The sequence below is a fragment of the Oreochromis aureus genome, linkage group 3 (genome assembly GCF_013358895.1).
Source record: "Oreochromis aureus strain Israel breed Guangdong linkage group 3, ZZ_aureus, whole genome shotgun sequence".
NCBI lineage: Eukaryota > Metazoa > Chordata > Actinopteri > Cichliformes > Cichlidae > Oreochromis > Oreochromis aureus.
The window spans coordinates 37,164,953-37,180,022 of record NC_052944.1 but is presented as its reverse complement, the minus strand read 5'-3'; the positions used below and the strand labels follow the sequence as shown (position 1 = coordinate 37,180,022).

Here is a 15,070-nt window from a genome sequence, read left to right as displayed (position 1 = left end):
CACATGCGTATCGCACATGCTCACTGGCTACACTGAAACCTTACACTAAAATATGCACAGCTGCTTACGCACACTTTCTTTCTCTCACACAGAAACACGCCGGTACCCAGGCTGCTTTATCACCAGCTCACGTAGCGCTGTGCACTCGCCCAAGCTCTCTCTCACACACACACATATATACGTAGCGTAGGACACACACACACACACACTCATCTGCAATCACACGCTGAGCTCCCCTCACACACCACAGACATGCAGTCACACACTTCGGGACGCAGGCAGCTTCGGTGATGCTGTGACGCTCAGTCCTCCCTCTCACTCACACACTTATCGGCTGTCACTCGTCTTGCACATGCTTTAATCCGGGAGACGAGCTCGCACCTCGACCGTTGCTCTCTCTCTCTCTCTGTCAGTCAGTCAGTGTGTGTGTGTGTGTGTGTGTCGGTGGCATGAAGCGGTGATGTTTTGGGACAGGAAGAATAGTATGGGCAATTCCCAGCGACGGCCCAAAGGAAGACACAGACCCAAATCGGCAACAGGTACTTTATCCCTGTATCTCTCTGGTGCATTTTTATGATTCCCGTCTGCCTCTCACTCTGTTTCCCTTCTCCATCAGTCCATGCATGCACTCATTTTCCCCCCCCAGTCGAACCTCACCTGACCGGACTCTTTTCACTCATGTATTCATGCATGTTTTTCCTCCACTCATACTCCACGCTTCCCCAGCCTATGTGCGTTTACCCACCTGCCTGTATGCTGTTGTCATGTAATTCTGTTTATTTTTCTGCTGGTTTATGCACCCATTCATCCAAAATTAATTATCTGATGCACACGCAACCCCCTATTCGCCCCTATATGGATCCAACCTTTCAGTCGGTCTGCGTTGTATGACTTTCATTCATTTGCTTTTGGGATTTCTGCCACCAAATTTGTCATATTCAGAGCATCTCATCATAAATCCCTGCATTTTGCCCTGGTCATCCATCCATCCATTCTTCCCCTTCTCTGTCCAAACCTTTGCAGACTTCCTTCCATTTATTCACCTGATCTCTTCTCGGTCTGTCCAGCTTTGATTTTTATTTATTTTATTTTTTTGCCGTCCTTTCATCTTCCGATTCCTGCCACCAAATTCGTTATAGTCCAGGCAAATCACATCGCCCAAAAAATCCTTCCATCCATTCATATAGTCCTGCACTGGTCCATCTAATATTGCTTCTTCAATCCATTTGTCGTCCAATTTTACCTTCCATCTCTTCGAACCATTTCATAGCCACATCTCTCGCATCTAAATAGTATTGATATTATACTCTTCTTCCTTCATTTTAATCCCTCCAGCAACTCATTCATCATTTCCTTCCCATCCACATCTTTTTAAACTGGCTCTCAGTTCTCTTTTCAATCTCTCCATCCATCCTGGAAAGCCTCCATTCGTTCTTCTATCTGTTTATCCTGTATAGTTGTGCCATTTGGGCCATTGTTCCATCCATTTATCTCTAACTTTCCCCATCTCTCCATCAGCAAAGGCTCTAACCCATTCCCACCCCCATTTATATCATTTGTGCTTCGATTCATTTATCATTTAGCACACGTTCATTCACCCAAACATCCATCTCTCCTTCCTGTTTCCTTCATCTTGGCTCCCAGGTTTGAATGATCTAGGTCAATTTGTCGTATAACTCTTGGCTGATAAACTGTGTGTGTGCCTGTGTGTGTGTGTGTGTGTGTGTGTGTGTGTGTGTCTGTGTGTGTACCCTATACACTTTAAATCCAAAGTGTGTGCTTGTGCAAATTCTAATGTTTTATGTTTTACACATTTTGAGTACAACTTGCCACATGCTGCAGTTTTGTGCATGCACAAGTGTGTGTGTGTGTGTCTGTGTGTCTGTGTGTGCAACTGCTCGGGTGCACTGCCCAGTCCTGCACGGTTGGATGGGATTACTAGTGGTCTCTTTAATTATCTCTGGGGGCGAACGAGGTAGAGATAGTGTGCAGGAAAGAGAGAGAGAGAGAGAGGGAAATGGGAGATGGAGAGAAGCGGAGATGACAGCCCTTGTAAATCTGATGCTCTTACTCGCTTCCTCATCAAATGATAAAGGGGGAGAAGGGGGAGAGGAATTGGATAGGAAAGGATGGAGAAAGAGAGGGATACAAGAGAGGGGGCAGTGGGATGTGAGGAAGATGATGAAGCAGAACAAGAGGAAGATTGGCTGGGGCAGAAACGACGAGGAGGAGAAAGATGAGGGAGCAAAATTAGAGGAGGTGAAAAAAAAAATTGATGATGAAGAGCTCGGAGGGGAGGAAGAGGAGGATGTTGCACTGCAAAACACACATGCAAAGTGTTTATGTCGCTTTGCAGAGCTGCATAGAGCCGAGCTGAGAGAGTAAACACACCCATATGCTCAGTCTCCTTCTGGAGAACAGTGTGTGTGTGTGTGCGTGTGTGTGTGCGTGTGTGTGTGTGTGTGCAGCACGTATGTACATTTTAACAGAAGCCGACAGCCAACTGGCCTCCGTGCACCTGCTGTGGTGCAATAATCGGCACAAGACATTTCCCGATATGTTTGACCTTGACTTTAATCGGCATCCAAAGCACATTCATCATCTTTCACAGCACAGTGACGGTCACCAGGTGCTGCATCACATACACTACTGTGTCATTTTCTGCGATTACTGGTGTGATGACGACACGGTCGGAGACAAGAGGCGTAATTGCTGCTTAACGGGCAAAAAGGAGGAACCGTGTTTTTTCACAGTGAAATGAAAGAAGCTTCGGTCAGGACAGCTGGTCGTTTGGCGAGGAGCTGATTGGAATTTGCCAAATTCCTCGTGAGGATTTCGTTAACAGTTCTTGGCTTTGACAAGTTAAACCTAAAATGTTGTTATATTGCAGGAAGTCCTCAAACTGATGAGGTCAGATTGGATGTTTCGTCAAAGGTCTTTTAGAAGCAAGTTTCGTTGTCTTGAAATGCCTCCAGGAACTTACTTGGGTGGCTAATTATAACTTTAATTTCAGGGAATACTGGTACGCAGTGGGCCAAACCTCAGTTTGACTGACTGACCTTTTTAGAAGTGTTTTTAACCTGGACGTAGAGGAGTCACTTTATAAAGTTAACAATTTATAAAGTTATCAGTGTAATGTGGGTAGAGTGATGAATGGTTGCTGCTAACAAGTTAAGTGGTTTGTGCTTACAATTATAGATAAACTACTTTATATTTACATATATACATATAGATAGATATAAGGAATTTTTCTTTTCTCTTAATGTTTATTGAAGCTTTGTGAAGGCAGTTTTAGAGAGAAAATCCCAAGAATCAGTCAATCCCCTACAAGCAACCATGTGGCGACTGTGGAAAGGAAAACCTCCCTTTCAACAGGAAGAAACTTCTAGCAGAACCAGGTTCAGGGTGGCCATCTCCCATGACCTGTTGGGGAGTGAGTTGGAAAGAGAAGAGACAAAGAAAAGCACACGAAACAGGACAAAACACCAAGTATGGACAAGGGAAGGCAAAAATGAATGATAGTGGTGGTACATAAACACCTGGGGTGTGAAATATGGTGTTATGAAGCGACAGACCTGTCCAGGATGTACCCCACATGTTGCCCTGTGACAGCTGGGATAGACTGGGATAGATGAATGGATGGTATTACATACTACAAGATCTTTAACATACAACAGGCTCTGAATATTTATGACTTTGTTTGTGAGGTTTCTGAATTCAATGCTCTATTTAAAAGGGAGCCAATGAAGAGATGCCGGTAAAGGAGAAACATCTATAAGGACGAGACGTGACACTCAAACAATCCTCAGAACAGATACTTAAACCTATTTCCTCAAAGAAAATTTTTGCAGAAACAGAAAACATATAAGCCTGGATCTGTGTCTCTGTATTCATTTAGATAGATTGACTTCTATCACCACCTCTGCTGGGATGAAACCACCAGAGATTTTTGGAGACATTATTCAAAAGGCAAATATCGTAAACTGTGAAAGGACAGGGTTAGGGGTACTTGGACCTGACAGGTTAAATATCTGTCCAGAGGTGTTACCAAGATGGCTGCTCAGGAGTTTATTAAGTTCAGCGGGTAGAGTGTGTCATTTGCTAATTGGATCCCTGGTCCTCCAACTTGCCTGTCAAAGCATCCTTGGGTAAAATAGATCAATTGGAAAAGCATTTGTTTGATTAAAGCTTGTAGTAAAAACACTTTGAGTCCGCAAAGTGAGTAAAAACACAGTATATATATCCATTTACCATTCACTTACCTGTGGAGCCGCTGCACTAGCACATAAACAGACCATAAAGAGGTACAAAGGGCTGCCTTTGTATGTGTGAGTTGGAAAAAGAGAACCTCAGCTTGGATTTTTGTTGTCCAGCTGGTAAGCTTACCCCAGCAGCATTATCATGTGAAGTCTGTGCCTATGACATTTTTATTTTGGTGCAGTGCAAATCTCAGTGAATACCTGTTAGTCAGACGGTGTGGGCATGTCAGTAATTTCTGCCTTCGGATGTTCCGATGAGGGGAGTTTTAATGTTGTTAGGACTTGGTCTATTTAGCTGCTAATTTCCCACATTAACTTCCAATTTCTCCTCCTTCTGATGTTTTTTTTTTTAATGCCTTCCCCTGTTTACTTCAAACAAATTAAAAACTCAAATCACATCATGTCCAACACAGATTTTCTTCACGTGGGAAACCCTCAGTGGACAACTGCTGTTTATTTTTCATTCTTTCTTTGAGTAAATGAAGCTTCAGTTTTTAACCGTCTTTTATCCCTTTATTTCTGCTCTCTGTTTCTTTTTCTTTTGGTGGTATCAATTAGAGGGGTGTGGATCGATTCGAATATACATAATATCGATACCTGTGCTGGCATTGGTTTGGGATTGATGCAGTAAATGCAGGTCTCTTTGTTATTTGTAATCGCTGAAATGAAATGGCTCTGACTTCAGGGCTTATGACATTCATAATCACCAGAGTTTGTCTTTGTTTGTTTTGCTGTATCACATTTACACATAATGAAGGCTGTAAAACCCCACAAGCTGTGATCATTCAGACTTTAACTGCATAGATGGGAATCTCTTGGCCAAATTGTGGCACCGGCGTAAGGGATGATGGCGGTTTTGACAGAGAGATCATCTAGTCTGAGCCGGGATTTCTGCCTCGTTCCCATCTCATCCTCTTTTTTCCCTGTCCCTGCTTTTACCTCTCCCTCTTTTACCCATCAGCTGTCTCCTGATTCTCCAACTTTTTTACCCCCCTGGCTCTTCACTCGCACACATATCTCGCTGTTGCAAACGCATGAATGAACAGAGTGGTTGTAGATTTTCTCTGTGATCACTCTGGCTCATCGCTCCTCAGCTGCTATGCAACCGTTATCCCAGCGATCACACGATGACACGTTTCCTTTGTTCCTGTCTCCGTGCTCCAAAACACCCAAAATATTCATTTTTCCCACCTCTTGCACCGCCTTTGTTTGCTCTTCTCGCTCGCTTCTTCGCGTCGAGAGATGTGACTGACCATGCAGACGCATGGCAGACGTGTCGATTCATACATTTTCAAAGCGGTGATGTAATTCCCAGCGCTGGCAGGGAACCTGCAGCAGGAGAGGGAGAAGGGGAGGAAGAGTGTGAGGGATGGGGAAGGAGGTGTGTGGAGATAATTGGTTTGAGGTGAGGAGGGAGGGTTCTGAGAGAACGATTGAGAGATCTGAGGTTAGATACTTGATGACAGAGAGAGAGGCAAGAGATGCGGCGAGGATAAAGACACGGAGAGGAAGAGTGAGGAAGAGGAGGGGACAAGAGTTTCTGGAAGATCGACAAGGGAAGCAAAAAAGAGAAGAAGAGGAGGAAGATGAAGAAGAGGCAGATGAATGTGAGAAGACAGGAAACAGAGCCTGGGAACTTGTGTTTGGAGGGGAGAGTGGAGTGGGGGGGGTAGTGTTGCTATGGCAATCGTACAGGTGTTAAAGCAGGTCAATCGAATGCCGGTCGGCCCTCTGCCAGTGGCCAGTGAGCACGTGGGTGCCTCTGGATGCACTCGCTGGTTTGTCCATTCATTAGCAGCCGAGTGTGCGTCGCCTGCTGATTGGTTAAAATAGCGCATCTTCATCCTTTGTAACTCTTCTTCTTCTGACAGTTGTGCTCAATACTGCATCACTTAGGCAAGCGCACATAAACTCATAGACATTTCCCCCGTCTGAGTTTAATAGTTCAATATCTGCTCAGCCTCCATCGCATTTCAATAAACCCAACTGTTATACTCTGTTTGAACAACAGAATAAAGACTATTGAACAGGAAGTGCTGGTCCTGACTGAAATTGGGGCTCTAAGTTGCCTCTAAAATGCATCCACCGTGGTATTAGAGGATGGCATTGGCTTTTATCCCTCTCCTTGCTCATGAGAATTAATGTTTTGCTGCTACGCACGAGGATGGGGATGAATAGGAGCTTCAAAACGGGACTGAAATCTTCAGCTGAAGTCAAAAAGAATGTCTGACTTCAGCGAGGCAAGAACAGATAACAGCCTCGCTGCTGCAAAGTAAGGACCTTATGATATAAGGAACCCTGAAAATATGCTTTATTATGTATGGCCTTCATTCTCAAATACATATATATGAGGGATTAGTTACACCTTGCGAGTACCGTCCTGGGCTCTCTTTTGCCTTTAGAACTGCTGCAATTCTTCCTCAGAGATGTTGGTCCATGTTAACATGACAGCATCACACAGTTGCTGCACCCCAAAGGTGCTCTATTAGATTGAGATATGGTGACTGTGGTTACCATATGAGTATTTACATATTTTACCAAAAAACTTGGCAGATAGTTTTGTAAGCAGGGCTTTAAACTAAGTCCTTAAAGTCATGTTTTCAGGGTTAATATTATACTACAGGAAACTTTAACCATGATTTCACATGTCAAAGAATCAGCAGCAGATAAAAGTGAAATCTGATTGAGTCACCCATTTGGAAATAGACACAATTTAGAGAGGATGTTATTAAACCCTCAACTTTGCCGTTCTCTAACATTTTAAAGTGGTTGCTGGTGGGCAGTCATCTAAGATATATTAATCTTTAAATGCCCAGCACTAGTATAACGATACTATCTGCACATTTGCATTTGACCAAGTTACCGCTGAGAGAAGACGTACGAGTTTTGATGCAAATTGCAGCAATCAGGAGTCGAGAGTTTCAGAGCACCTTTAGTGCTCCTATTAGCTGTGAGTCACATCGCCTGTTACAACTCCAACTGACCTTATCAACAAAGCAGCCAAATCAGCGGATTAAACTAACACTGCTCTGAAAGAATAAAAGAGAAAAAACAGCGAGAAAGTCTCATTTTCTTCTGCGCCTTCGTCCCTCGGAGCCAGCTTGGGCTTTGTGGTTTGGTCTACAGGTCGCTTTTCACACCATTAGTGGACAAAAAACACTTTTCAATAGTTTTTAAACCGCAGTCAAGTGCTAACAAGAGGTTCAAGAAAAACACATTTTTCTAAAACTGATTTTTATCTTTTTACTTTAAGGAGGGCTTGAGAAGAATCCTCAGGAGTTAGATGCACTTTTTGCAGGTTTTGTCCTAAACTGAGACGCTAAGATAAGGACAGCTGGATTAAAGCCAGATTTAATGTGTTTTATCGTAGAAGTTATTTATTTTGTGTTTGTGCAGCCACTGAAACACTCACGGCGGCGTGCTAAACCGCTAAGACTTCAATCTGAGCGTTACAGACGCCAGCTCCGCACCCCTGCAGTTTTCTTGTTGTTTCTTGACACGGAGCCCATCTTTGTTCGGAGAGCAGTTTGTGCTTGTGATAAAGAGGAAACATTGCTGCTGAGTCATCGTATACAAAGCTCTGAGGGTTACACACACAGCGGTTGAGCACCTGCTTGTATGTGTTTGTGTGAGATCACATTCCTGCATACTTAACACATGTAATTAAAGACTTTGCGCAGCTTCACTGATGCTCTGGTGTCTCAAGAATATATTAAACCCGCTGAGGAGTCTTTAACCTTCAGTTATCTGGGTGATACTTGCAGCTGAGCTCCTCCTCAACTCCCAGTTTCCTCTGAGCCGCTGAGCAAAGCCTCACACTTACTGGTTACTGAGCAGCAGCTTCTTCGGCTCTGTCGGGAGTTTAGTGCCTTGCTGAGAGGAACCGGTGCTGTTGTATCTAAAGGTGGAGGGAGGATTAATCATATGCGCTCCCTGGGTGGCAGATCTGCATACTCAGCATCCGGGCCAGCGCCCAGGCCAGCAAATATCCCGTATTAACAGCACCTGTCATTGACTTGGTTGCACTAATTCTTCCTTTGCTGTGCATCCATTGTATGCTTTCTCTCCATTGTGTGGCGGTATCTTGCCGAGGGCTTTGTCCATAATTTTCCTCCCGCAGTGATTATTGTGAGATCTACAATTCTGTTGATGGCGAGTTTAGCTCATTTTGCTGTGGATAGAGACGTAAGCGCCACTTTATTTCACAGTTAGGTTGTTTTTCTAGCTGTGATAGATTTTAAAGTTTAACCCAGCTTAGCCCTTTAAGTCCACATTCACTGTTTTCTGGGCTAAATCTGTTCAGACAGTCACAGCCTTTTAAGAAGATGCCCTGTTACGAAAGTAATAGTTTAATAATCAAATAAATCACAACGAAACACAGCAGCAGCACGCGCCAGCATATTTTGTTTCTCTTTTTATGCCATGAAGCTGTGGGAAAGAGTTGTTGAAGCTACGTTAAGAAGAGAGACGAGGATCAGTGAGCAGCAGTATGGCTTCATGTTGAGACGGAGCACAACAGATGTGATGTTTGCTTTGAGAGTGTTGATATAGAAGTAGCATCACTGTGTCTTTGTGGATCTATCTTGTGATAGGGTGCCAAGGGAGGAATGTATGGTTTGGTGACAGTGACACTGACAAATTTAGGAATCGCAGTAACTCAACCACAAAGTGTCAGACGGCATCAAGCTACAGAGCGAGGTCGTCGAGTGCTTAAACATCACCAACACTCTGCTTACTTAATAGCACTGATCCAAACCTCCATTGGCTTTAACTTCAGCATAAAACTGTAGGCTGGGAGCTTCATGACATGCATTTCCATTGCCAAGCAGCTGCTGTAGGTGATCAGTATTTATTTATTTTTTCAAGGTTTCTTACCTTACAGTACGTCAACAAAATTCTTTGATGAGAGTGAAAAAATCTCCAACTACAGTGTTGACTGACTCAGCATTGGTCAGTCAAACTTTAGATTTGATTGTCTTGGGCTACATCCACACGTACACGGGTATTTTTGAAAATGGAGATTTTCCGTTTTCGTTTTTTTTTAAAAATCCCGTCCACACATAAACGCAAAAACGAAGGAAAACGCTGCCAGGAACATGCCAAAGCAGCAGGTGGCGATATATTCCTAACCGTGTAGAAATGTTGGCCAATCAGAAGTCTAGAAGCCTCGGTGGGAAATAGTAAACAAAGATGGGGCATAGAAGCAGAACCGAGTCGTATGTGTGGAGGGACAGTAACTGTGGGCGTTTATCAATATGCGTACTTGTGCGTACTTGCGTTCTCGTGTACTCGTGATACGTCATCAGTCGGAGACCAAGTACTGTTCCAATTGGCACGCATCACGCCGAGAACGCGAAAAAGTCCCGGATGTGTTCTCGATCCGCCCATTTTATCGAGCATGCATCGGTGTAGACTTGGGACAGCTATATATCCCAGAATGCATTTCGTCCAAAACTCAACAGCGGACTCCCCGGCACATCGCCCCCCCGCTCGCGGTCTTCTCACTACTGAGGTTAAAGAAACCCCAGCAGCTGTCTATAGTATTGAGTGTCCACTAGAATAGAAATAAAAGCGTTCTAACATCTCACCTGCTTGTTTTTATTAAGGTATGTACACGTATGTACATGTACACTATTTTTATTAATAGAGGTTTCACTACTGAGGTTAAAAATGATATATAAGTCACGTAGATCACTTCTAAATGTTAATGTTTGGTTTATTTCAGTGTTTTATTTGTTCCTGAGTAAACCGGTTTGGCTGTGATTAAAGGTAAGCTTCATAACATGTTACTTACAGTTACATTAAGAGGGGACGGCAGTAAAAACTCCGGACCTGTGACATCATCACGCACGCTGGTGTTCCGACTGTACAAATCACGAGTCCGTGCTCGCGTGCCGAGAATTGAGAAACGCCAACGAGTCCGTGCTTCGCGTTCTCGGCGGTGCGTACTCCCGTGCGTTCTCGGCGGGTACGTACTCACCGAGCACGCGAGTACGTACTCGCGTACTTGGGCATTGATAAACGGCCTGTGTGTGTATATGTAAGCATTTAAACACTGCAGAGAGTACAATTAACAGTAACAGTATTTTGTCCAAGTCCTCCATTGTAGAAATTCATTTCACCGAAACAATAACCTGGCGCAGTGTGACGTCAAAAAAGGCGCACGCCTTTGACGCTGCGTTTTCTCTGTTTTCCTCGTCCACACGTAAATGCAAAAACTGAGTTTTCGAAAATCTCCACCTTGGCAGGAGTTTTAAAAATCTCAGTTTTCAGTGACCGAAAACGCCGTTTACGTGTGGACGAAAGGTGCAAATGCATAGAAAAATCTGCGTTTTCAAAAATACCCGGGTACGTGTGGACGTAGCCTTGTCTTCAGCCTTTTTTAGGAACAAACCAAAAATCGTGCTTTGTCTCAACCACTAACAAAACACAGCAGATATCTGATCCACCAATTCAGCAATTTTATAGCTTTTTCTTATGTATTTAACTATCAAATCCATATTACTCTTATCAGTATCACGTTGGTGACATTTTTAAATGGAACAAACATCTAATTGTTTATACCTTCTCCCCCTTTCCCTTTTCCTCTGTTGGTTTGGCCAGGGTGCTTTCCTTCCTCTCCTACTTCCTGAAAACACCGGATGTGGCAGCATAGGTGACCAGGAGCACTCGCACACTTTTCAATGCCTGAATGCAGACGTGTGAATGAGGTGTGCTGTTTAGAAAGTGACAATCCAGCCAGGAAAACATGTTGTGATTGTTTGACATCTGAAAATGTGTAGCAGCTGAAGTAAAATGAGCTTAATAATAATGATCTGATCCTAAATATGTTCAACAGGCTGATAAAGCTGTACTGCAAGTGTTCTGCAGCCTGTTCTAAATGACTGCATTAACCTGCTGTGCAGTTTCTATAGCCATAGGAATGTGGTGTATTAGCTCGCCGTGTGCACTGCTTTAAATATAACCAGCTATTATGACCGGAAACAAATATGCTGCTGGTATCAGAGACCTCGGGCTCTACAAGGACACACTCATTGGCAAGATGTTGAAAAGACGACTATAAAAAGACTGTTCCTAAAATGGGTCGACAAGTGAAAGGACGCTCTTCCTCTTCAACATCACTGCCACCTCCACACATGAGTAGCACTCTGAAGCCCAGGGCTTTCTTGCTATGAGCTAGCAGTTCTTAGCACTACACCATTATACTACCTTAGCGTACTTTTAACACTTTTACCATCCAGATGCAAAAAGGCTTAATGACACATAACCACATCAGATCTATATCTGAACAACCATTTAACATGGCTTTCTTTCAACTGATCCCTTTTGGATCATTTGCTTCCATCTCACTGTCTCCTTCACCCTGTCCTCCTTAGTCTGGCTGATAAACAAGAGACACTGATCACATAGGTCTGTCTCGGCTCTCTCTTCTTGCCAGAGGAATAAAGAAACTTGTTTGAAAGGTCAGGCTTCAGTAGGTGACACAGACAACACAAATTTAGTCTACGGGCAGAGAGAGAGAGATAAACTGCAAGGACTCTTAGGTAATGGGGAGGTTTCCTTCCTGCAACAGTAAACGTTTCCCGCCCTGCACTTCTTGCAGTTTGTGCAGTTCAAAGCATGAAATATCTGAAAATACCCTGGCATGTTGATATTTATTGATTTTAGTCCCCACATGCATGTTTAGCTCATTAATAATAGTGCTAGTCATCAGTTGTGAAGACCATATGAATGTAGTCCCCAGGAACGCATGCAGAGCTGCAGGAAACGTGTTAGTGTTTTTATTTTCTTCCACTTCTTAGGGCTGCTGATCACCTCTTAAACACTTAAGATTCCTTTATGCTGAGAGCAGCGAGGGAGAAAGAAGGAGGGGAAGTGGCTGGAAGTGGGGGAGGAAGAGTGAGGGTGGGAAAAAAAAGGAGTGGGAAGGCACAACACTGGGCACCATCAGTTTCCTCCCTTTCTCCTCTCTCACCCTCTGACAGAACGCGTCCTTTTCCCCCTGCACACTATTCCGTCTTCTCCCCTCCGGTCCTGCTGGATCTTATTCCCCCCTCTCTCGCTCATATTTGCCTGCTGACACGCTTGGAGCCACAGCCTGAATGAGTCACTGGGTTTACCTCAACAGGCAGCTGGCCTCTATTCCTCCTCCTCCTTCTCTTCTTCTTCTTCTTGGTCTTTTTGCCCTCTCTCCCTCTCCTCTTTTCCCTCCTCTGAGGCTACATGGGTGTGAAAGTTGGTGTGCCGGACAGACTTTAGAAGCTCGGACATGGAAGTTTTCTGGGCCAGACCGGGTAAGAGACGTTTGAAATGGTTTCTTTTTTTTCTGTGGAGGGATGAAAAGTGCAGAAAAAGTTGGAGCAGGGAGCGGAGTGGTACTGAAACCAGGAGCACAGCTACTTGTGATGATTATAAATTCTCAGGAATGTTACACTTGACGTTGGTGAGGATGGCGTGCTTGCCATGTAGCATGTGTGCCTCATTTCGGGGTGTTTAATTTAGCTTTGGGTGCGTTTCTTTGTAGCTTGGGTGCTTTTCTGCCATTAGGAGGCTAAATTTTTTGTCATGCATGGCAGTGAACACTTGTGTGCTGTGAGGGGCAGCAGCACCGTGGTGCCTGGTGTTTGTCATTGCCACTTTGAATTTCACAGGATGTTAGAAAAGGGAAAACAATGAAAAGCAGCACAGAGCAAACTGAGGTTTCCCATTCAGGCTTTGGGATGAAAGCTGAATTAAATCACTTTAAAGATCAATAAATAATTTAATTTCTTCATTTTTCACCTTAATTATTTTCAAGTGTTGAAATCGTGTTCTGAGCTTGTTCCAGGATCTGCACCCACTTATCAAATGGAAATATTCTCCATGTGTTTTGCATAATTTTACTCACATTTCCCCCCAATTTTTGGTCAGAAGCATCAGAGTTTGGAAGTTTAGCATTTAACCACATTAATACTGATGATAACTTTGTTTTTAAAGCCTCTTTGCTTGTCTAACAAACTGCTTTGTAAACTGCTTTCAAAGTCAAAACGCTAAATTCAAACAGGAAGCCAGCAATTAGGGCCAAAAACAAAACAGGTTAAAGCGAAAGAAAAGTTAAGATAACAAATAGAAAATACAAATTGTTCACATTTGAAAAGAGCAGTTATTTGATAAAATATACAAGAAAAATAAAAATGAGTCATAAACAATAATAAACTTTCCATTTTAGACAAAAACACATTGTTTGCTTTGGAAAGAAATTAAATGGTTTTTTATGTGTGTTACTTACTAAAATTTAAATTCTTAGTTTTCTTATCTGCTCTGATAGTGTACAGAGTATTGGATCTACACACACATTTATATCTAAAGTGTCATCGATTTTGATCATAAGCTACAAAGAGATGGTTCTTACCATGCATAGTCACTTTGTAGCTCTCGTGTAGTCCCTAAAAAGAACACTAGGGCGTCCAGTCGTGCAGAAAACCCACTAATGTATTTACCACCAGCAATTAAAGGTGTCCTTCCCTCCCATTGGTAGTTGCTTCAGTCGCTCATCTCAGAGCTAAAATACATTTAACTCAGGACCCGCCCACTTTAAGTCACGGACAGTTATTTCACATTGAATTTTATTCAGGTTTGATGTTGGCTGCTGCACTGAGTCTGTTTCTGTGGGGAACAGATCTTTGAGGGTACTTTTTTTATCAGCTATGAGTTTCATATATTATCATAAATAAATATTTTTGTGATTTTGAAGCAAGTGTTTTTTTATTTGGAGTGGACATTTCAAGCAAATGCACTACTCGGTGTTCATTAGGAACTAACTGGTTTCCATTTGTTGTTTGAGTTCTAATGGCCAATCAAATTCCAACCAAGTTTGGTTACATTGCATGTAAACAGACTGTGTGACGAGCAAAAGAGCAATCTCCAAACTAATAGCAACTGTTACTTTACTTCGCCGTGATTGTGTCTGTTTGCAGAGGTATTCACTTTGGAGAGACGTTTCCAACCATCACAAATATGCTCCCTCTAAAATCCCAACTGCATGGTGTTCGCTGTGGATGATGCTGTGTGTCAGTTGAATGCTGATTGGTTGACAAACTGCCTGGTAGTGACAACGAAGAAGCGTGAAAAACTAAAACGTAACGATCAAAACATCCAGCAGGAAAAGCACAGACGGTGGCTCCAGTGGACACTAGACTCTTTGTAACACTCTGGTTTCACTTTAGCTGTTTGTATGTCAGAACTTTGTTCTTCTGGCTGGCTGAGGGACCAGCAACATCACAATCAGACCATTTGTACCACATTTTCTTGACACTGCCCCCGTCTGTCAGCAGAAGCTCTCTGCAGGTAGACGGGCAGTCCACAGCTACCACTGCTGAGCCATTATTTCCCCATAAGGCTTTCATTACCCTTTAAAAAATATATTAACAGCAATAACTGGAGAACAGAGCAGGAAGTCTTGGCCAGGATATCCATCATAAGCTGTTCTGGATATCCACTGGAAGTTGGAAGTTTCCGCCAGCAGAAGCCAAATTAGCAGGCTAGCTGATGGCTTCCCAGGTCAGGCAGTTAGAACCGTTTCCTTCAACCCTAATTTGAATATATCAACTTGGTCTGTATGAAATGAAGTTTTTCACCTTTTTCTCACATTTCACACAAAATTAATAATCACTTAACTCAAAAACAACAAGAAAAATAACAGTTAGAGTGCAACGCTCATGACGTTAGTCGAGTTTAAGCAGACTTTGGTTTTGCTGTAAGAGCTGTTGGGGTGACTTGAGGAGGCAGACAGGTTTGCGAGCGTCTCATCACCTCTGAAAGGCTTTTTGTGT

The 15,070-nt window shown here is 43.2% G+C and overlaps 1 protein-coding gene across 4 annotated transcripts in view; it reads left to right on the top strand.

Moving 5' to 3' along the window:
* nhsl2 (NHS-like 2) overlaps positions 1-15,070 on the top strand; it is a 187,398-nt gene that overhangs the window by 81,456 nt on the left and 90,872 nt on the right. The window contains exon 1 of one of the 4 annotated variants that reach the window (XM_039610133.1): positions 12,198-12,553. The exons of the other annotated variants lie outside the window; for them this stretch is intronic. Within the exon in view, the coding sequence (XP_039466067.1) occupies positions 12,529-12,553 (25 nt within the window). The 5' untranslated portion in view covers positions 12,198-12,528. Of the gene's footprint in view, positions 1-12,197; positions 12,554-15,070 lie in introns of those variants that run through there. 4 annotated transcript variants of the gene reach the window in all.